We start from the raw sequence: 22,520 nt of genomic DNA on the forward strand, positions 1-22,520 counted from the left end.
CATAGGACATGTTCCTCAAGAACAGTAAAGTATGTAAATATGAAAGAGGGGGTGTCTTTCAAGTTGAGGTTTAAGACAGTTCTTGGATGATTGTCTAAGGTTCGGGTTTCTGTATTATGCCGGTTATGTCAAAGTTCATTCCATTTTATCGTGTCTTAGAATCATTTTCTACAGTTACAAGCATTTCCATGAATTTAAGCCCTGGGCTTAATTATGGGTTTTTTATTTGTGAACGAGAAGGGCCCTTTTCCGTTATTAAGCGCAGGGATTAAATACGCTGAAGTGGGAACACATCTAAGGGACATAACTCTGCAGTCCATCGCAGAATCAAACCGATGAAGATGGGCAAGGCCAGGCACTACGACATGAATACTGAGAAACAGGATGAACAGGCCGCCGCAATGTTCCACATTAAACACGGCGATCGGTATATTATCAAACCAGTGGTTGACAGTATGAACAACGTCCAACGTTGTGGCGGCACAGTGAAAACATCAACTAAGCTAGGGGGCATCTGAAACAGCAGTTTGACCAGCGGGGAGTACTGGAAACTAGGCCAGGTGAGGTGAGGTGAGGTGAGGTGAAATTGGGTTTAACGTCGTGCTTGAGAATATTTCGCTCATATGACGACGTACATGCGTGTGTATGTGTATGTGCGGCTGCTTGTACTAGCCCAGACTTAAGCTGGTTTTATAGTGCTAGAGATACCATGCCGCAGTGAAGCATGAATACCCCACTCAGACACATTATACTGACTCCGAGCCGACCAGTCCTTGTTGTACCCATTAATGCAGAGCGCCAGGCAGGGACCAACAAGTACCATATTTTAACGTCTTTTGGTATGACGCGGTCGGGGATCGAACCCTCGACCTTCCGCTCTCCGGGCGGACGCTCTAACCACTACACCACGGAGGCGGCAACTAGGCCAAGAAGATCATGGCGCTATTTGAGCTCAATGTTGACTTCAATCAGATCACAATTCAACTGCTTTCGACTCTGCTGCCTGGTTTATGCTTCAGTATAGGTAAAACTTCAGGTTTTTTATCAAACTGTTTAGTACGCGTATGTAAAAAGCTTTTGCCGGTCCTGCGATAATACCATTCCCTGTCATGTTTAGCAACTCTGAAGAACAAGAGTGAGTGAGTGAGTGAGCTTAATACCGCTTTTAGCAATATTCCAGCAACATCACGGCGGGGCACACCAGAAATGGGCTTCACACCTTGTAGGTATACCCATGCATGTGAGGAATCGAACCCGGACCCACGGAGTGACGAGTGTTTAACGCATTACTGGTTTGTGGGCAGGATATCTCAACTCTCTGAAATGTTTTTTGCATGTGTAATAGTTGTATCAAATTATGTCTGTCGTGTAATGTAATGAAACATAGATATTTCAGATTTCAGATTGCAAGTAGTTTCTTTGTCAAAGTCGCGGGCATGGCATGATACAAACACATTCGAACTCAGGATTCGAACTGGTGATCACAGAATGATAGAGCTCCTAAGGGGCGTAACTCCGCACATCCTATCTTGGCAATCCGCTCCCTTCAGAAGCATGACGATAAAGAACAATAAAGAGAAATTCAAAGAACATTAGAAAAAAGGGATTTGTAGAATAAAATTAAAAAGGGGAAAAAGACATGCGTGAGAATGGAATGAAGCAGGGTTGAGACAATAAACAACCAAACAGAAACACGGCATTGCATAATTTCTGCACTTTAACAGGATGCCAATAAAAAGATCATTTCTCATAAATATCAGCAACAACCTAATGCTACATTTCTCTAATATGTCAATGGGTTAATGGGCCTTCAGCTTCAGCGTTTCTATGGAAACAAAGACATTTCTATCATATTCCCGATACTCGTCGCGAGCGACAATATCAAAGCAACACGACATTTGCTTTGCGGAGCGCGCCCCGTCACAATAACCGGTGTATTTAATCCCTGTGTTGAATTGTGGGATAGCTGCCGCAAACAGGTCTGCGCGGCGTCCTTAGAAACACAGGTGAGAGAACGAGCCAGGTAACAGACACTCAGGTGAAACACAGTCAGCTATGAGGGACTGACGGACCATATACTAAACAGATATTCAATATTACAGGTAGGTTTATAATATTTATCGATTTCCGAGAAATTTATGTCGTTTCAGCAAGACATGTACTTGCCAAGCAGTGGTTCGCTATGGGCTGTGTGTAACGGCACCATAAGCCTCCACAGATGAATCGCACCGGTGGGTTTCAATAGACCAATACCCGCTCAAATTATGTACACCACACAAGAAGGGGTCGGGTTTCAAAAGCCGAAAGCGGTTTAAAGTCTGGCACAATATTATACATGGACGACAAGGTTAGATCTTAAACTGACCTAGGACGGGTGTGTTCAATTAAATGTAGATTCGTGGGGTGAATTAATTTCTAGTTTACCTTTTCTGAAACACGCGTGCTGTTGGCATATGTCACACTGGGTCGTGTAAAGGTGAGGTGAGGTGAGGTGGAATTGGGTTTAACACCGTGCTTGAGAATATTTCGCTCATATGACGACGTGCGTGCGTGTGTATGTGTATGTGCGGCTGCTTGTACTAGCCCAGACTGAAGCTGGTTTTATAGTGCTAGCCCAGTGAGATACCATGCCGCAGTGAAGCATGAATACCCCACTCAGACGCAGTATACTGACTCCTAGCCAACCAGTCCTTGTTGTACCCATTAATGCCGAGCGCCAGGCAGGGACCAACAAGTACCACATTTTAACGTCTTTTGGTATGACGCGGTCGGGGATCGAACCCGCGACCTTCCGCTCTCCGGGCGGCCGCTCTAACCACGGAGGCGGTCTTCGTGTAAAGGCATATGAGGCTATAGAAAACCAAATATTAGCTTGTGTATGACTGGGGATTGTACTTGTTTTCTGCTAACAGCCAGGTTTTCAGTCGGGTGAGTGTTGTTTTACGCCGCAATAGTCAGAACATCTTTCGTATATGTCGAAACGGTCTGCCATCCTTACTTAATGCATACTCTTAAAAAAGTAGGGGAACCCGAAATTTCAATTTGGATAGGAAGTATAAGCGTTAACAAACTTTTCAATGACATACATCTTATGAACACACCACCATTTCTCTTTATCACCACAACACAACACATGTGATGCACGTACACAACGCAGTAGCCCCATTGACGGTTTTCAAGAACGTCGATCAATCACTGTAGACCATTAATTTTGACAATCTTCTTGCATCGGACAGTTGTTAGTGTTTGTTTCTAGCTGGGTTTTTTAAAATAATTTTTTTAAAATGAAAATCGCACACATGCAAATTTCACATCATACACCAATCATCTTTCAAAAGCGATTACTGTACAAACGACTATGGTGTAAGGACGTGCAAGTAGTGATGTACTCTCAAGACATTCATTATCATCATATCAACATTAACTGAGTCCGATTTACCTCCCAATTCTTCAATCGTAAATTAAAATGAAGTTTAAGAGTATAGTTATAAGGTGAGAGTATTATTTTACGCTGCATTAGTGGGATTTGCTATAGCATCTGGCGCAACAGTTTGCGATGCATGCCACATTTAGCGACCCTTGTAAATATTGAATTAATCAGTCATAACCTGTCTCTATCTTTTATCACATACAATTAGCTTACTCAAAGAGACAATGCAAACATCCTGTATTATGTTAATACAACACAATACAATACATAGATAATGGGAATTTAACTAACTTTATCTCGACTCATCCCTTCGCTGACCTGAGTAGTTCTGTCGCATGTTGATAGAAAGGGTGAACAAACCGTGCAGTTTAACAATTGGTGTTAACTTCGCCAATCACTGAGCTGCTTGGTATGGGACAATTAGAGAATGAGTGAGTTTAGTTTGACGCCGCTTTTAGCAATATTCCAGCAATATGGGCTTCGCACATTGTACCCATGAGGGGAATCGAACCGGGTCTTCAGCTTGACGAGGGACGCTTTAACCACTAGGCTACCCCACCTAAGCTGGGACCAGGAAATAGCCCTACCATTCATTTATTTCATATTTGACTAAGATATAGCCATGTCAAAGGTTAAGTAGTATGTACATGCACACTCAAAACAGAATTAACTGAACTTAATGTATTCATAACTGAAAATTTATAATCGATGAATATGGCACTGACTACACTTTCTACACGTCTGTACAAACTGATCGATCCTGTATGTACACATCAAACCACTTGCCACACAGACCAGGGTAGCTTGCTGCTAAAGTGCGTTGTTTGGGTAAGGAGAAGTCACAGTCGGTAGGGAATGGGTAAAATCGGACCTGTCACTGTGAGATCACACAAATTTCAAAGGAGGACTTTAATGCTAAATTCCGTAATTGTTTAAATTTCATTTGCTGAAATGTTCAGAAAACATATTGGGTCCACCTTAACTCACTCACGAACACACACCATCATACACTAACAAGTACTATGTATTCCGTTAACCTCTATAAACCGACCCGTGAAGGTCCGGGTTAGAATGAGCCTTCAGTAACCCATGCTTGTCGTAAGAGGCGACTAACGGGATCGGGTGGGCAAGCTCGCTGGCTTGGTTGACACATGTCATCGGTTCCCAATTGCGCAGATCGATGCTCATGCTGTTGATCACTGGATTGTCTGGTCCATTATTTACAGACCGCCGCCATATAGCTGGAATATTGTTGAGAGCGGCGTTAAACTTAACTCACTCACTCACTTACTCTATAAACCGGTATTTGTTAAAGTCATACCTCGACAATACAGGCCTTTTCAGCACTATGCCTGCTACAGCCGTTTGTATAGTCTGTCCCCAAACTAAACGTAACTTTCACTACATACACCCGTCTCTGCGTTCCAGAACAACCCCCTGTATCCGGCTACATTTACCTGTCCAGGTATGTTCTATTCTAATTAGGACATTTCGTTATCGATTTTCCTAAATCAGTTCTGGATAGGCTAACCTTTACCTAACTACGAAGTGCAGCATTCGTATGTTTATTGATTGAGGAATTCTTGCACACATCAGGCCATGTTTTAATTTGTTTTTAAAAAAACACCGCCTTTGATCTTCTCAACGTTATTGAATAGATATATCCTGATACTTTGAACTACGTTTCAATTATATTTTCTATTCGTGGGAAGTTACAGAACACCCGATTTTGATTGAAACATATTTTATTCAATTAAGAAACGGATTGGGCACAAGTTATCCAACTTAAATAAGCCCTCTCCACATAGTTACAAGTGTATATTACAAAAAAGTTCAACAAGAGGCAGACAAAGGGTAGAGATATGTACAGACAGAGTTATTTAAATCGTTTAGTGTTATGGATGTAGATATGTACACTTTTAAAAACCCGATTCTTTCATATTGTTATATTTAATCCGTCATGTCATTTCAGGTTAATAAACTATGTTTATATGAAGGAATTGGGTGATCTTTTACTTCGTTTGTGAAGTAAGGTTGAGGTAAGAAATAGGTTGAGCCTGGACCAAGTACATATATGTTGGTCTTGTGAAGGAGTTGAAGCTTTGGCGTAGGTTATAGTTAAGTATGTTTCTCTCAGTGCCGTGTGTCTATGGCGTAGGTTATAGTTAAGTATGTTTCTCTCAGTGCCGTTTGTCTATGAGAGAAGGGGTAGCCTAGTGGTTAAAGCGTTGGCTCGTCACGCCGAAGACCCGGGGTTCGAATCCCCACATGGGTACAATGTGTGAAGCCCATTTCTGATGTCCCCCGCCGTGATGTTGCTGGAATATTGCTAAAAGCGGCGTAAAACCTAAGTCAGTCAGTCAGTATGAGAGAGGGGAGTATGGGTGGTTGAGTGAAGCTACTATGGTTTGGTTCACATTGTTTAAAACAGTAGTTCAGTTGGCCGCAGTATTAGACTATTGGTCTCTGAAACTAGATAACTTTCTTAAAATCAGTTAATTCTAGTTAAATTGAAAAAGCGCCGCTTTCTGTTGGGCATTGAAACCCGAGTAGAATGTAGACATGATTCGATTAGAGCCTGTTGATAACATATAGGGCTGGGTGGAAGGGGGGAATAATACAGCTCAGAGACAGCAAGGCAGTGTAGATGTAGCCTCTGCTCAACAATTAAGGTGAGTGAGTCTAGTTTTACGCCGCTTTTAGCAATATCACAGGGACACCAGAAATGGGTTTCACAAATTGTACCCATTTTGGGAATCGAACCCGGGCCTCCAGCGTGACAAGTGAACACTTTAAGCACGACTGACTGACTGACTGACTGTTTGGTTTTACGCCGCTTTTAGCAATATTCCAGCAACATCACGGCGGGGGACACCAGAAATGGGCTTCACACATTGTGCCCATGTGGGGAATCGAACCCGGGCCTTCGGCGTGACGAACGAACGCTTTAACCACTAGGCTAAACCCCCCCAAACCCCCATTTCTGGTGTCCCCGCCGTGATATTGCTGGAATATTGCTAAAGAGGCGTAAAAATAATCTCATTCACAAAACCAAGATGCAGTGGATTGAGCAAGTGAGTCTTGCTTAAGGCCGCATCACATATTCGCAAGGGCAATGGCCCACGCAAAATATTATTTGTATTTGAAAACATAATTACATTGGGTGAACCTTTCCCAAACAATTATCCAGGCATATAAGCAGAGACACGACATAACGCCAGTCACACATGGAAGTTGGACTCGAACCCGGTAATCGGTGAGACCAGAGACCATATAATTATAATATGGTCTCTGGTGAGACATGCAAATGCTTTAACCACCAGCCTACCCGACAGTTCTTACCCGCTTGACATTTCTGGTGTCCCCAGCCGTGACATTGCTAAAAGAGGAGTAAAACTAAACTAAACTCACTCACTCACTCACTGCCCCGCTTCCGACTGCTCACGTGTGTTGGAGGGAAACAAAGGTAGATTCCATTCAGCTGTGAGCATTTCAGAAAGGACATGTCGAACGACATTCTTGAAATATTGACGACAATAAAACTCAGCCTTTACAAACCTTCTACAACGGTTCAGCTGTTCCCTCTGTGTAACCTGTGTAGGTATATTGTCAAAAAAAGTTCAGGAATGATCAGAGATTTAGAAGGTTGAATAGTGCTAAACACAGGACCCACCAACCTGGTACTAACTCAACCTTATTGCCTGCCCTTCGGTTAAGATTACCCCGAGATCATAGATGTCGATTTATTGACTCCATGCGGCAATACAAACCCATTGTACGGTAATAGAGCCGCGGCCATGTCACAACTCAATAAGCGCTTTCAACATTGTCTGGCCTCTGCCATGTTTTTCAATAAAAGCCGGGCAAACATACGCTCTATTATTCCCGGACGCGGTCAATCGGACACATTTTTGCACAAAATGTGATATGCCCGTCTTTTAGGAATTAATGATAAATTAATCGCTTTCACGCGTAATTACAGAGATATCATTACTTTCCCGGCGTTCATTACAATGTTATTAGGTACCCAAGGCAACGCCATTTAAACAATGCCATACCGGAAGTAAATGTGTGATACCAAGCGAGAGAGCGCTTTAATCGGTGGCAAGATTGATGATAACAGATTGATTTCTGTGGCATCTGACCGTTCCCTTCCATCAGTCAACAGGCGCAAATCAAAGATAACAAAGCGCCAAAAGGTTGGTCAGCTTGTTCACGTTTGTTTTAAAACAATCTTTAAAAAAAATAACATTAAGCTGAAATGCGCTCTTAAACGGGCAATTTTAAATACGGGTTTATCTGTATCAGTGAAATTGCAGTGAGACCCAGTTAACCCTATCCGTGAAGATCCGGGTTAGAATTGTTTTTCACCAATCTTTGCTTGTCTTGGGAGGCGATGAACGGGATCGGGTGGCCAGTCTCGCTGACTTGATTGACACGTATCATCGTATCTCTGCTCTGAACACTGGATTGTCTGGTCCAGACTCAAATATATACATTCCGCCGCCATATAACTGGAATATTGCAATGCAGTGTTAAACAGCAAGGCAACAAACAAACAAATCTTGTATTGCACGGAATATAAATAAACAAGAATACAAACAAAACAAAATTAATGATGAATGTTTATAATGAAACCACATTCTTCCTAGTGCGGGGCGGTGGGGTAGCCTAGTGGTTAAAGCATTCGCTCGTCACGCCGAAGACCCGGGTTCGATTCCCCACGTGGGTACAATGTGTTAAGCCCATTTCTGGTGTCCCCCGCCGTGATATTGCTGGAATATTGCTAAAAGCGGCGTAACACTTAACTCACTCACTCACTCACTCACTCTTCCTAGTGCACGGCGATGAAATAACCTAGTGGTTATATCTTCCGTAGGTCACTATGGGTTTGATTCCCCATGTGGGTAGAACATGTGAAGCCCAATTCTGGTGCCTCGCCGTGACATTGCCAGAGACGGAGAGTTTCCATTATTACTTTAACCTAAAATGCGTGCATACCAATGGCTTGAAAAATGCCAATTGTTTCTTGTATAGGTACCAGTTTACAGACGGCAGCGTTTCCATGTAAAAGTCAATATTATGTTCTGTAAACTGTCTTGAACGTCAACACTATCACGTTTCCATTCGTGGTACGCTATTGTTGTGTTTGGGCGATAGCGATCAATGTTATGTATTAAATGTCCTTCTGTTAGTAATGGTTCAACTTTCCTCTCAGTGATAGCTTCCCTGATAAAATCTCTTCACGTACACACGAACATACAATTAAATAACAATGACAGAGTACGCCTACGAGGCGAGTGGATAATACAGTGCCTTTATCTACTTTCTCCGTGTCAAATGGGATCAATCTAGTCCGGGCTTTCCCCCGGTCGTTATCGTCAAAATACAACCGTGGTGAAAGTAGCCTGGGGTTGCTATTGACTTGACAAACGGCTTAATACAATCGTCAATATCACGTGGATTTATTTGGGTCCGCTTTGTGTTATGGTGGCAACGAGACACCGAGTTGTTTACAGGAGAAAGTAGGGAGAAAGAACGCATGGGGGCAGGGGAAAGGGGTAGGTGTATGGTTTTACGCCGCTTTTAGCAATATTCGAGCAATTTCACGACAGGGAACACCCCAAATGGGCTTCACACATTGTACCCATGTGAGAACGCGAACCAGGGTGTAACTCTTAAAGTCATCATGCATGTACCCACGTAAGAAGAACAAAATATGTAAAAAATGTAAAACACAGAAACAAAATAGATAGTTAGACCCGAAAACAATTTAACCAATACAGGTAAATGCAAGTCTAGACAACTGAATTCAGGCCAACGAAGAGTCTCTGGGCTCTTACGGTCTTATCTTACCATTTGTTCTGTCATAGTTGGGGTCGGTGGGGTAGCCTAGTGGTTAAAGCGTTCCCTCGTCACGCTGAAGAGCGGGTTCGGTTCCCCACATGGGTACAATGTGTGAAGCCCATTTCTGGTGTCCCCCGCCGTGATATTGTTGGAATATTGCTAAAACGCGGCGTATACCAATACTCACTCACTCTGTCATAGTAGAATATCTTCATTTCAGAGATCACACGTTATGCTACTTCATGATCAAATGCACTATACTTTATTTGAAACCTACCGACGATCACCTACATAGTAGATCAAATATAGATAGTCACATTAGTGCAAAAGACACCTACTCTTGACTATCCCCAGACACATATTCCGTTAACTGTGACACCATGCAGGTGTCACCATGTCCTGCCCAACTGGTAGCAAACCCCACCCCCCCACCCCACCCCCCCCCTCATCTTCATACACAAGTGAAAACATTCGAGGTATTACCGGAATCATTTCTGTTTAAATCATACAATTCATTACTAAGATATTGTGAGTTTTGTTGAGTATATCGTGGACTTGGTTTATACCAGCTTGTTCCCAAACTATAGTCGAAACACCCAAGGATGGTCTTCGCATTGGGATATGGTAGGTGAGGTCAAATAAAGTTTTACATGTCTTCCAAGACAGGACTTAAATACCGGTATCTGTGCGTGAGTGTGTATGTGCTTGTACTAGACGGGACAGGAACTGGTTTTATATTGCTATCGGACTGAGATACTGTCCCCAAGTTACCATGGATACCTCACTCAGACACTGATAGTGACCCACATCCACCCAGTCCTTGTTTTAGCCCTTTACGCCGAGCGACAAGGAAACAATAGGCACCAAATGTTTATGTCTTTTGGTATATACAAGAAGCGGTCGTGGATTGAACCCCCGACACACCGTTCTCCAGGCAAACGCTGTGTCCACTACACCAAGGACACGGTCTAGTGTCAAGGTAACATCAAGTACCGTCTGTTAACATCGTTTGGTTTATATATATGAGGTATATGCTGGTTCAATCACCGACACTCGGCTCTCCAGGCAAACGCTCTCTCCACTGCACCAAGTACACGGTCTAGCGGGGCTTAATGACAAAACTGACCCAGGGGGGTAACAGGCCAATCGGTTCTAGCCGTATTGGAACATATGGCTCCTTTGTACTTGTAAATACTTTAAATCGGATTAGTATAAATATTAATAAGATAAGCATGGTATTAATCCCGAGTGATAATTTTGGTTCCTATGTTGATCAGTTGGAAGAACTGTCGACTTGGCTAAATCTAAAACGTAGCCATGATTCCCATGCAATCACTCACAATTCCATTCACAGAAAGTGATTTTTTCCCCAATAACTTAAAAAGACAATAACCTAAAAAATACATCGAATTAAATTATTTGTTTACGTTTCCATTTTCTTGAAATTAAATGCACGATTATACCAATTGTAGAGTGATTATAAAGCTAAGTAGAACACGTTTCTGTTGTCGATATGAGAAATGAAATCACGAGCTGTCGGTCACCACGGAGTGTTGCATTGAAAAGTGCAACTTTGGAACGGAAAATAATTAAGATTGCGGAACAGATTATATTTCAGCATGGAAAAAGTATTTTCAAAATATTACAAATCTGATCTCGCGACGGGAAACAAGAAACGGTTTCCCGTGGTTCAATAGGTGAGGTGATTAACTAGCATTTGCCATCAATAACACTTACACCCACTTACTGTTTGTTGTAAACCCCTTGGGAGCCTGAGGTGTCCGCGACGTGAAAGGAATTGACAAAGCGAAGGATAAGTATGGGGACACTCGTAATGTTTGTATGGCCTGAATTTGGTGTAGAGAAGCTAAGCAGTTAAAGCGTCCAGGCAAAGACCTCCCTACTCCTCGTTCAACGAGTGAAGCCCATACTTTTCCCCCCTTGGTCTTCTTGCTTATGGAGAGTTGCGTCCCTTTGGCGCGCCAGACACCTATGCTCGTAGGTTCGAGTCCCGATACGCCCTGATTTTGTTTCTCGCTTCGTCAGCACGTGAACGTGGGTGTCGCCGGTTTATTTGACTTCTGGCGACGGCACCAACTCACCCATTCGTGCTGGAACAACACTGACAGAGACGTAAATATCGGTCACTCCAGGTAGCCATAAACATAGGTGTTCAAGATACCAGTTACTTATAACGTTATAAGGGGATCGAGTGGTCAGGCTCATTGACTTGGTTGATACATACCGTTGTGTCCCTACTGCATAGACCGATGTTCATGATGTCAATCACTCGTTTGTGTCCGACTGTTTTCATATTGCTGGAATAGTGTTGGGGGCGGCGTTAAACAAAACACAAACAAACATATTAAATGAATTCATGGTCACATAAACTGTTTGGTACAACGTATCAGAACATAAACATCATCCATTATCTTAAACCGTCTGTGTTGGATAGAGAGATATAACACATTGCAGTCACGTGAACACATAACAGTTAATCCCAGCTGGTGTGTATACAGGGTAAGTGTCTATGTTGGCAGGTCCCCGTCCTGTCACCAGCCCGCGGGACGTTATGGCTGTGTAAATCACTATCGTTCATACAACCAGCTGAATATTGCTTATCGGGAGGGCCCTTTAGTGTGCATTGTTGTATTGGAGATTAGGTAGCTGACTCGAACATGTCCGTTACATGATCTGAATATTTCCTATTTAAAGCGGTCCAACTCGAAATATATATGTACCCTTTTGAGTAATATATTTGATATGAGGATCTAGAGAATTCTATTGTAGTGAGTGAGTGAGTGAGTGAGTGAGTTGGGAAGATTCCTGAACCTGAGGAAATCTGAGACTAACTTCATTTGGGGTTTTAGGCAAAATAATGCGGTTCAGGGACATTGAACCTGCACTGGACACCTGATATAACGGTACCGCTGTTGGGCGTTATACCACATTACAAAGATGGACACCTGATAAGGGGTGATCGTTCAAAGCACCGTTATACCACACCACACCCTAACCTCATCACACCTGATATAACGGTACCAATGTTCAAACAAACCGTTATACCACACCCACATAACCTCATTGGACACCTGATATAACGGTACCACTGTTCAAATCACCGTTATACCACGCCCACACTTAACCTTATTGGACACCTGATATAACGGTACCACTGTTCAAAGCACCGTTATACCACACCCACACTTAACCTCATTGGACACCTGATATAACGGTACCACTGTTCAAAGCACCGTTATACCACACCCACACTTAACCTCACTGGACACCTGATATAACGGTACCACTGTTCAAAGCACCGTTATACCACACCCACACTTACCCTCATTGGACACCTGATATAACGGTACCACTGTTCAAAGCACCGTTATACCACACCCACACTTAACCTCATTGGACACCTGATATAACGGTACCACTGTTCAAAGCACCGTTATACCACACCAACACTTAACCTCACTGGACACCTGATATAACGGTACCACTGTTCAAAGCACCGTTATACCACACCCACACTTAACCTCACTGGACACCTGATATAACGGTACCACTGTTCAAAGCACCGTTATACCACACCCACACTTAACCCCATTGGACACCTGATATAACGGTGCCACTGTTCAAAGCACCGTTATACCACACCCACACTTAACCCCATTGGACACCTGATATAACGGTGCCACTGTTCAAAGCACCGTTATACCACACCCACACTTAACCTCACTGGACACCTGATATAACGGTACCACTGTTCAAAGCACCATTATACCACACCCACACTTAACGTCATTGGACACCTGATATAACGGTACCACTGTTCAAAGCACCGTTATACCACACCCACACTTAACCTCACTGGACACCTGATATAACGGTACCACTGTTCAAAGCACCGTTATACCACACCCACACTTAACCTCACTGGACAACTGATATAACTGTACCACTGTTCAAAGCACCGTTATACCACACATACCTAACCTCACTGGACACCTGATATAACGGTACCACTGTTCAAAGCACCGTTATACCACACCCACACTTAATCTCACTGGACACCTGATATAACGGTACCACTGTTCAAAGCACCGTTATACCACACAAACACTTAACCTCATTGGACACCTGATATAACGGTACCACTGTTCAAAGCACCGTTATACCACACCAACACTTAGCCTCATTGGACACCTGATATAACGGTACCACTATTCAAAGCACCGTTATACCACACTTACACTTAACCTCATTGGACACCTGATATAACGGTACCACTGCTCAAAGCACCATTATACCACACTCACACTTAACGACATTGGACACCTGATATAACGGTACCACTGTTCAAAGCACCGTTATACCACACATACTTAACCTCATTGGACACCTGATATAACGGTACCACTGTTCAAAGCACCGTTATGCCACACTCACACTTAACCTCAATGATCGGTGGACGTGGTATCATCTCTTCAAACCGAGGTTCCAAACGGTTTCGATATGTGTTTCTACTTAGCTCTGTCTAGTCAAGAAAGACTCGTATTAGGGGTGGGTATTGCAGAGAATTTTCATATTGCGATATATTTCGATGCGAAAGCATATATTGCGATATGAATTGCAATATATTGCAAGAAGTATTTTTAAACATAAAACTACTTATAATTCTTGATTTATAAAGCAAAAACACAACAAAATAACTATGCTTGATTAAGTTTAACAACAACCTTTAATCATGACAAAATAAAAATGTAAATAATATTTGGCACAAATGAAACAAGGAAATATCCGAAGATTTCCGAGTGTTACGAAGTTTTCCGAATGCAAGTCGAAATACCGTTTTTTGATCAGCGTATCGCAATACGTATCGTTTTCATGTCTGAACCGGTAAATACCGGTAAACCGGTTATATTGCGCAGCCCTAACTCGTATATAATCAAAAGTCCTCTACCAATAAGGTCAATGTATCGATTACACTCACATTATTGAGATCTAGTGATCATTCTCAGCTGTTATTGTAATGTACATACGGCAATACCGAACTCCGGCAACTGACAAATAACATTATGTAGATTTGAGTGAAGATTTCCTTACACTTGAGTACAGACAGGCATGACAGCTTTGATAGATAGCCTACCATTCCAGGTTTGAAATATATATAAATCATTCGGAAATTTAAATAAATCATTCAGTTGTTCCGTTGACGACGATTCTGAGATTAAATTTCCCATGGTGGCTTTCGGTGCGTGAATACTGTATCGATCAAGTGATCGGGTATCGATCTATTAGGGGTATTTATGTAATAGTTGGAAATGGATCATTGTTATAATTACGCAAGTGGAAACAATGTTCGTAATCGATATATATCGACTACATTTATTCCATCAACCTGTAGTGACATGAAATGGGGTTCAGCATCGTGTTCAAGAATAAAGCGGAGCGGTGGGGTAGCCTAGTGGTTAAAGCGTTCAGGGGCTCGTCATGCCGAAGGCCCGGGTTCGATTCCCCATATGGGTACAATGTGTGAGGTCCCCCGCCGTGATGTTGCTATAAGCGATATAAAATTTAACTCACTTACTCAGTCACTCAAGAATAATGTACTTACAGCGACATTGGTGTGTGTGGCTTCTTGTACTAGTCCCACCTAATCCCGGTTTTATAGTATCTACCCACTAAGACATCACGCCGCAGTACAACCTGGACACCCCACTCAGTGAGTGAGTATGGTTTTACGCCGCTTTCAGGTTTATTTTAGCAATATCACGGCGGGGACACCAGGAATCGGCATCACACATTGTAACCATGCGGGAAATCAGACCCAGGTCTTCGTCGTGACAAGTAAACGCTTTAACCACAAGGCTACCCCACCGCCCAAAACATGTAGTTCAATCAGACACAGTATAATGACATCATGACGCTGCCGAGAAGACAGAATAAACGCCCTTCCGCTCTCCAAAAAAACGTTCTATCCACTAGTAGACTAAAGCTTAGTCTCTTAAAATATCTGGGGCGGTGGGGTAGCCCAGTAGTTAGATCGCTCGCTCGTCACGCCGGAGACCCCGGTTCGATTCCCCACATGGGTACAATGTGTGAAGCCCATTTCTGGTGTCCCCCGCTGGAATATTGCTAAAAGTGGCGTAAAACCAAACTCACTCACTCACTTAAAATACGAAAAAAGAAATAAGTAACTCCAGTTAATTGAAAAAGAACCTCGGTCAGATGGGCGTTTGAGAACCTGAGAAAAATCTTCATTTTCTTCATTCAGCATTACAGAAAGCTGAACGGAAAAGTATATTATACGCCAGGGGCTGTGAGACAACGTTGGCATATACTGAAGCACTTTAAACACGCAACATACCTATGCGACCCGTCTTCCTTAAACTTTGAAGGAATCACGAGAGGTTAAGTGTCAATGATGTCAGGCACATAACGTTGTATGTTTATTAGATTTCACACAAGGCTTCACAACAAGACACAATGGGGTCCATGGCGTTCCCACTGTCAGCTCCACAATGGCGAGAGGTTTTAATGTGTTCTAGGGTCTGTCTCTCCAAATAGGCTCTGGAAGAGGTATTGTGCACACAGACGTGTATGGACGAGTGTGTCATGTTATATATTAGTGGAACAACTCAACTGAATCGTAGTATGGAACGTCGCAGGCCAATGAGATGGAAATGAATGGCGTTCCAGTATTGTTGTTTTTTTAACTGCGTTTGATGGCGTGGAGACACCTAGAGGCCATCTGTTGCCATGGGGACTGAAAAACATAAGTGATATGTTAGTTCTAGGTTACCATAACTCCCACAGTTGAACATATTCTTGGGTTTATGGTTGCCATTGCGCTAAGATCGCTTTCTGCACGATAACGTTTATAGCACCATGAGTTGGGATTAAGTAGTACATATGCCACTTAATAGAAGTCAAAGAACTTCTGATTCTTTTGTATCACTATTGTCTGTTCATCTGTTTCGTGGGGCGGTGGGGTAGCCTAGTGGTTAAAGCGTTCGCTCGTCACGCCGAAGACCCGGGTTCGATTCCCCACATGGGCAAAATGTGTGAAGCCCATTTCTGGTGTCCCCCGCCGTGATATTGCTGGAATATTGCTAAAAGCGGCGTAAAATCAAACTCACTCACTCACTCATCTGTTTCGTTTAATAGTATATAATGAATTGTAGGTCATAAATACTTAGATAAGAGGCAAAACTCTTCAACCAATGTCAGAGGTGGTCCATATGTGTTGACAAGAGTTGTTCCTCAAGGCTTTCTATTATACTCTATCGTTTAGCAGCCGTTGCTAAGTGTTTAAATAGCCTTCATGAAACCTTATGTCATGTTTCCATGTATCCTGTAATGGTAATTCTAACAAAAGGGAGAGTCGTTTTGTTTCAAATCCAAGTTTTAATAGAATACCGAGGACTCTTGTGCTGGGAGCTCTGATGTTGATGTGAAAAATAGAAGTCGTCAATCAAAAATGACATTTTTATTGTTCTCTTTAAACCGCTGGGCCCGTTAACGCTCTAAATGAGCTTTTCGTGCGCTTTTAGTGGCAATGTATTGATATTTCATCTTGTATAAGATTGAAAAGTCGGAGATGCAATTACATTTCTCCATCAACATTATAAAGTTGAAATGCGATTTAGGAAGAAAACCCAATCGCGCGGACCTCGGAGAAAACAATCATCAACACAGTCTTTTCTCGCCTATGATTGGCTTTCTTAATAGTACGTTCGCTCTAGAAACGAGGTTGACGTGCGCCGACTTCACAGAGGACATCTAGTCATTTGAACATTTTAGCACTGATTGGCTTCGTGTATCAGGTCATTCTGACAAACGGACTCTCAAGGAACCGAGTGACGAGTGATTTGTTTACACAAGGCACAACATGGGAGAAGGAGCGTCAATACAAGCTTGTAAAGATAATCTTGGGATTTAAGAGGTCCTCAAATATTGCCTAGCGAGTCGAACATGCACCATACCGGTTTTAGCTTCGGTTTATACAACCAAGGCATGCGTATGATGTCATTGATATCCATCGACCGTGAGCTCACAAGGAAGTTCACCTATTAGCAATGACGTTAACGCGGGGTATTATTTGTGGAACAGTTGATTCGTAGGCGCTCGTGTTTGATGACAGTACAAATTACACGAATCTTCATTTCAGCTCCAGACACACGATTCAGAATTGCTAGGGATATATCCTCCATATTTAGCAACACTCTTTCCACCTTATCAAGAACCATCTATTCCCCACACTAACCATCTATTCCCCACACTAACCATCTAGGGGCAGTGGGGTAGCGTAGTGGTTAAAGCGTTGGCTCGTCACGCCGAAAACCCGGGTTCGATTCCCCACATGGACACAATGTGTTAAGCCTATTTCTGGTGTCCCCCGCCGTGATATTGCTGGAATATTGCTAAAAGCGGCGAAAACTAAACTCAGTCAGTCAGACTAACTATCTACTCCCCACACAAAGACACACACAAAAAGACAAGTAAACACTAACCAACAACAAAGTTTAGTATAACGTGTTAACCACATTCGGAAACAAGAAGTCTAAAATGTAAACTCCAATAACTTGTTTTTGAAACCACTTAGATAGCTGTATACCTACTATTAACATTTTTTTAAAACATAAAAATTAGTTGAGCTTTTGACATGAATGTCCGTATTATCAAACTATACCACCACACTAATTTATTACAATTTAGATGTTACTGGGCCTGACAAGCTACCGTATTACAGTACCCCTAAGAAAAGTTGAGTGGTATATTATTTCTCCCTAACAGCCTCGCAGCTGTCGTCTCGGCTCTCAAGCGGTCGCTCATTGAGCCTCTCCCGGATATCATGCTACCGTTTAACGTCACACACAAGCAATTCCAATTTCCATAAAACCCGCTATACATATCCCCGTAAACCATACAGATACTTTGTTCGTAATTTATGAGCTTGAGTATATCCCGACGTCGTTCAATGCTATGAAATATTATTACCATACCACCGACATCGTGCAATGCTATGAAATATTATTACCATATCACCGACATCGTGCAATGCTATGAAACATTATTACCATATCGTCGTGATGTGTTTATTTTGAATTATGTTGTTTCAATCAAGGACCATGCAGACACATGTAATAATTTTGAAATTTATGCTCGCTTTGGAATCGAGTGGTATGAAAGTGTACGTAGAACGCGGTGTTTGAAGAGTCCGTCATGTTTCTGTGATAGTTTTATGTTGAATTAACAGTTCTCCAACTTGAAGGTCTGAATCAATACTGTGCAGATTTCGAATACTCACCATTTTGACCAGGTTAAAAGTTTCACAAACAAGTATACTAACGGAAAAACGTAACTGTACATAACATAAAATTGCATAAAATATAAGTTATTTGAAAAGTTATGAAGATAACCCCAAAGAAACATGTAGCAAAATACTTTGCATGAAATTTCATGGACTTTGTGCGCAACGAACTTACACACTTTTTGCATTCTTTTTGACATCCGAAGTTCACACACATGATATTGAAAATTGAAGAAAGGCTGATTTTTCTCTACTCTCTGAGCGGTGTGGAAAACACGTTAATTTCAACCTAAAGTGCGCGTGCGTCATACCATGGCTTACAGAAAATCAGCATCACCACGCCGTGGGTATGCTGGAGACTGGAATGGCCCAAAATGAAGTTGGACATTTTAGTGTCCATCGAAACACGATCTCATCAGTATGGACAACATAATAGGAACACGAGAGATTTGCCTCGGACCGGCAGTCCACGCGTGACGTCACGTCAGCAAGACAACCACATTCAGCTGACCCATCTAAGGAATCGATTCCAAACTGCCAGTTTGACTGCTCAGACCATTCCTGGCTTAAGTCCAATCATTTCCAGGGCCTAGATTTTCGAAGCTCTCTTAGCTCTAAGATAGTCGTAAGTTAATGTTAGGGTATGGCACTTACGACTATCTAAACGCTAAGCGAGCATCGAAAATCTAGGCTCTGGACTGTACGGAACCAACTGAGGGAGCACAACATCCAGCCCCGGCGGCCTGCAATACGTCCAATTTTGCTCCATCGTCACCGACAGGCACCTCTTGCCTATTGCAGACATCATCTACGGTACACGAGACAAGATTGGTATGGTGTTTTGTTCACTAACGAGTCGAGATTTCAGCTGGACAGTTCAGGTGGCAGGGCAAGAGTGTACAAACTGCGAGGTGAACAGTATGCTGACGCGTGCGTTGTTCAACGTCGACAGTTTGGTGGCGACGGCGTTATGGTATGGGGTGTCATCACATCTAATTGTCGAGCACAACTTGTCATTGTCAATGGCAATCTGACCGTTCTGCAATACAGGGATGAGATTATTGGGCCTCGTATGCAACCGTTTATCCAAGGATGTATCTTCACGCTTCAGCATGATACTGCCCGTCCACATGTCGCTCGTGTTGTGACAGATTTCATGAGACAGCAGAACATTCCAGTACTCCCCTGGACAGCTGTTCACTTGATTGTCTGGTCCAGACTCGACTATTTGCAAACCGCTGCCATATAGCGGGAAAATTGCTGATTGCAGCGTTAAACAACAAACAAACAAACAAACAAACAAACAAACTGATTCCTGTATCATATACAATCATCAAATGTGCAGATTAAAATTCTGTTGAGTTTTGAAGGTTGAAAGTACAATTGGAATCGAACCCGGACAGCTAACGTTGATTTATTCCATCGTCCCCTAGACACTATGTCGATCACTTAATGGTTTATGTTGATTGGAGAACGCGAGGAGACGCGGCACCATTAATAGGCTCCATCCTCTGAAAGGGTTCCGAGCCATCGATCCGAAGAGCCATAACCAACAAACTGACCGCACCGTCACTCTGCCAACACTCCCCCGACACAAGATTGCACTCTAGATAGAATTAACTCCCTGCTTACGACTATTTTAAAGTCACCCTTGCACATTATTGCCGTACACCGTATTGATAATTAGATGAAATATATTCCTCTATGCATTCTTATACGCTCCCTTTGTTTCCAGCATCAGTCGCCAGTATGAAGGAGAGGGTGTATGGCTGGTACCCGTCCGCCAATGACATCTACGCACGGGGACCGTATAACAAGTACCGTAAGTAACTGTCTTTGAAGGAACAGTTTACAGAAGACTGACCAAAGTAGGCTGCTGCGATAAGCTGAACTGGAATAACAACTTTAAGAAGTCGTTTAATGATAAATGTGCAAAGAACACTACATGTCTTGTGCTTAGAATTCTATTTAACAAACAGGGCACCTCTGGTTGAAACAATATGCGAGTAATAATTCCAACACGGTCAACATTCAGGAAAGATGTGATTAATTGGGGATGACTGAAGCGTCAAAAGTACTTTCATAACAGACCTGGCAAATCTTTCAGGATCCAACTAGTTGGATGTGTTGGTATTTTGAGTATTTTTCGCTATGGAATGTTAAGGACAACCAACCATTCTTGCATGTTATTGTAGTTAATTTGTCAGGACTATAACGTATGATCTCGGCCAGTGCCTTTGTGATGTGCATTGGTTAAGGTGCGTTCACACGTTGCAACTAGTTGTATAAAACTTGTGGCATGCAACAAATTTCACAGTGTGAACAGGGTAGTTGGACAGATTTTTGTTGCATGCAACAAGTTGCAAGCGAGTTGCAAGGAATAGAACTTGCTCTATTTCCATGCGACAAGTTGTACGGTTCTGGCCAATCAGATCGCGTTTCGTAGTCTCGTGATATTTATGCAGACATCAAACATGGCGATACCACAAGAACGGACGACACAACATGACCGTATGCTAGTTTCTACAGTGCGTTGCTAAGCAACATGTAAAACGAGATCTCACGATACCGAAAATTGTATACAACTTGGCCTGTGTGTGAACGCAACTCAAGGCGTGCAACTTGTTGTATGCAATATGTTGTAACAAACTAGTTGCAACGTGTGAACGCACCTTTACTTCTATTCCAGAGCAAGAATGTCTGTACAAGTTCCGAGACACCATGTACGAGAGCAAGCCACTGGTCCCACCGTCCCCAAACCTCATGGTCAGAGGGTATTCCCCAGCGCCACCTACCGGAATAAGGCCAGCATCCGCATCGAAGCCACAAGCAAATAAATGGGGCACGGGTCCACGAGCTAAAAGCGCCCCTATTCCGAAATTCAAATTAATACCCCGATTGAATGTGCCCACCCCCAGTCAGTGCTGGTCTACAAACCTACCGGAAACGGATTACACGATGGCACCACCTACCCAGAATCCCCTGGAAGGAAGTCGACCTTCGACAGCCTCGACTCAAGTGTCCTGGCCTGTGCCGAAACCCACGAAACCGGAAGTACCCCAAACCACTAACGTCCCTATTGACCAAAGTGACCGTTCTCATATCAGTTGGCCTCGTCCTAAGTCTCACACAGAACCAGCTCAAACTCCTGAAATGAAAAGAACAAGAATTAAGAGCGCGTCTCTGCACAGGGAAAAGACCCCTATCCCAAGCCGACCGGTCAAGTCAGCTGGACCTGTCAGATCCCCCATGCCCCCCAGGAGCACCACCCCTGCCCAAGAGACCCGACTAACATCCCCACCCAAACCCAAGACCCCCGAGCTCCGCCCCCGCAACCCCGTTCAGGACCCTGACTCTGCAGATGAGGCTGTGGAAGCTGAAGAGTGGGAGGTTGCCAGGGAGAAGTACGGATGGATGGCTGAAGTCCATGGTAACCCGTATGGATATAAGTAAGTAATAGATATAATTCTCCTGTCGATTAGTCCAGTAGTTGAAGCGTTGGTTCTTTTCGACAAAACTCGGGTTCGATCCCCAAAAGTAAAACGTGCTTGAAGCAATGAAAATCGTTGAGAGTTCCGTCCCTTATCTGTCACAAAACAGATTGTGAATTTAGGAAAACAGTAGCTAATGTATATATTTCTCCAATCGGTTAGCCCAGAGGTTCAAACGTTGGCTCTTTACGACAAAAACATGTGTTCGATCCCCAACTGTGTACCGTGCGTGAAGCAATGACTCTCGGTGAAAGTTGAGTGCCTTATCGTTCACAAGCCGGATTGAGAAGTTGGGATATAATTAAGTAATGTATATATTTGTCTTGTGGATTATTGGGTTTGTTAGTACCATATCCGTATATGACGCAACTACAGGTCATTGCGCAAAATTAGAGAGAAATGATGTATGTTACAAGACAGGGCTAAAGTC

General features: G+C 43.0%; 1 protein-coding gene across 1 annotated transcript in view; it reads left to right on the forward strand.

The window, feature by feature from the left end:
- Nucleotides 1–1,963: 1,963 nt before the first annotated feature.
- The window catches only part of LOC124266654 (extensin-like), a 28,219-nt gene continuing 7,662 nt past the window's right edge, over nucleotides 1,964–22,520 (forward strand). Inside the window, exons 1-3 of the mRNA XM_046701458.1 lie at nucleotides 1,964–2,102; nucleotides 20,335–20,421; nucleotides 21,289–22,048. Of these exons, the coding sequence (XP_046557414.1) occupies nucleotides 20,349–20,421; nucleotides 21,289–22,048 (833 nt within the window). The 5' untranslated portion in view covers nucleotides 1,964–2,102; nucleotides 20,335–20,348. The remainder of the gene's footprint in view (nucleotides 2,103–20,334; nucleotides 20,422–21,288; nucleotides 22,049–22,520) is intronic.

The sequence above is a fragment of the Haliotis rubra genome, unplaced genomic scaffold (assembly GCF_003918875.1).
Source record: "Haliotis rubra isolate DU_JTF1 unplaced genomic scaffold, ASM391887v1 Scf100, whole genome shotgun sequence".
Taxonomy (NCBI): domain Eukaryota; kingdom Metazoa; phylum Mollusca; class Gastropoda; order Lepetellida; family Haliotidae; genus Haliotis; species Haliotis rubra.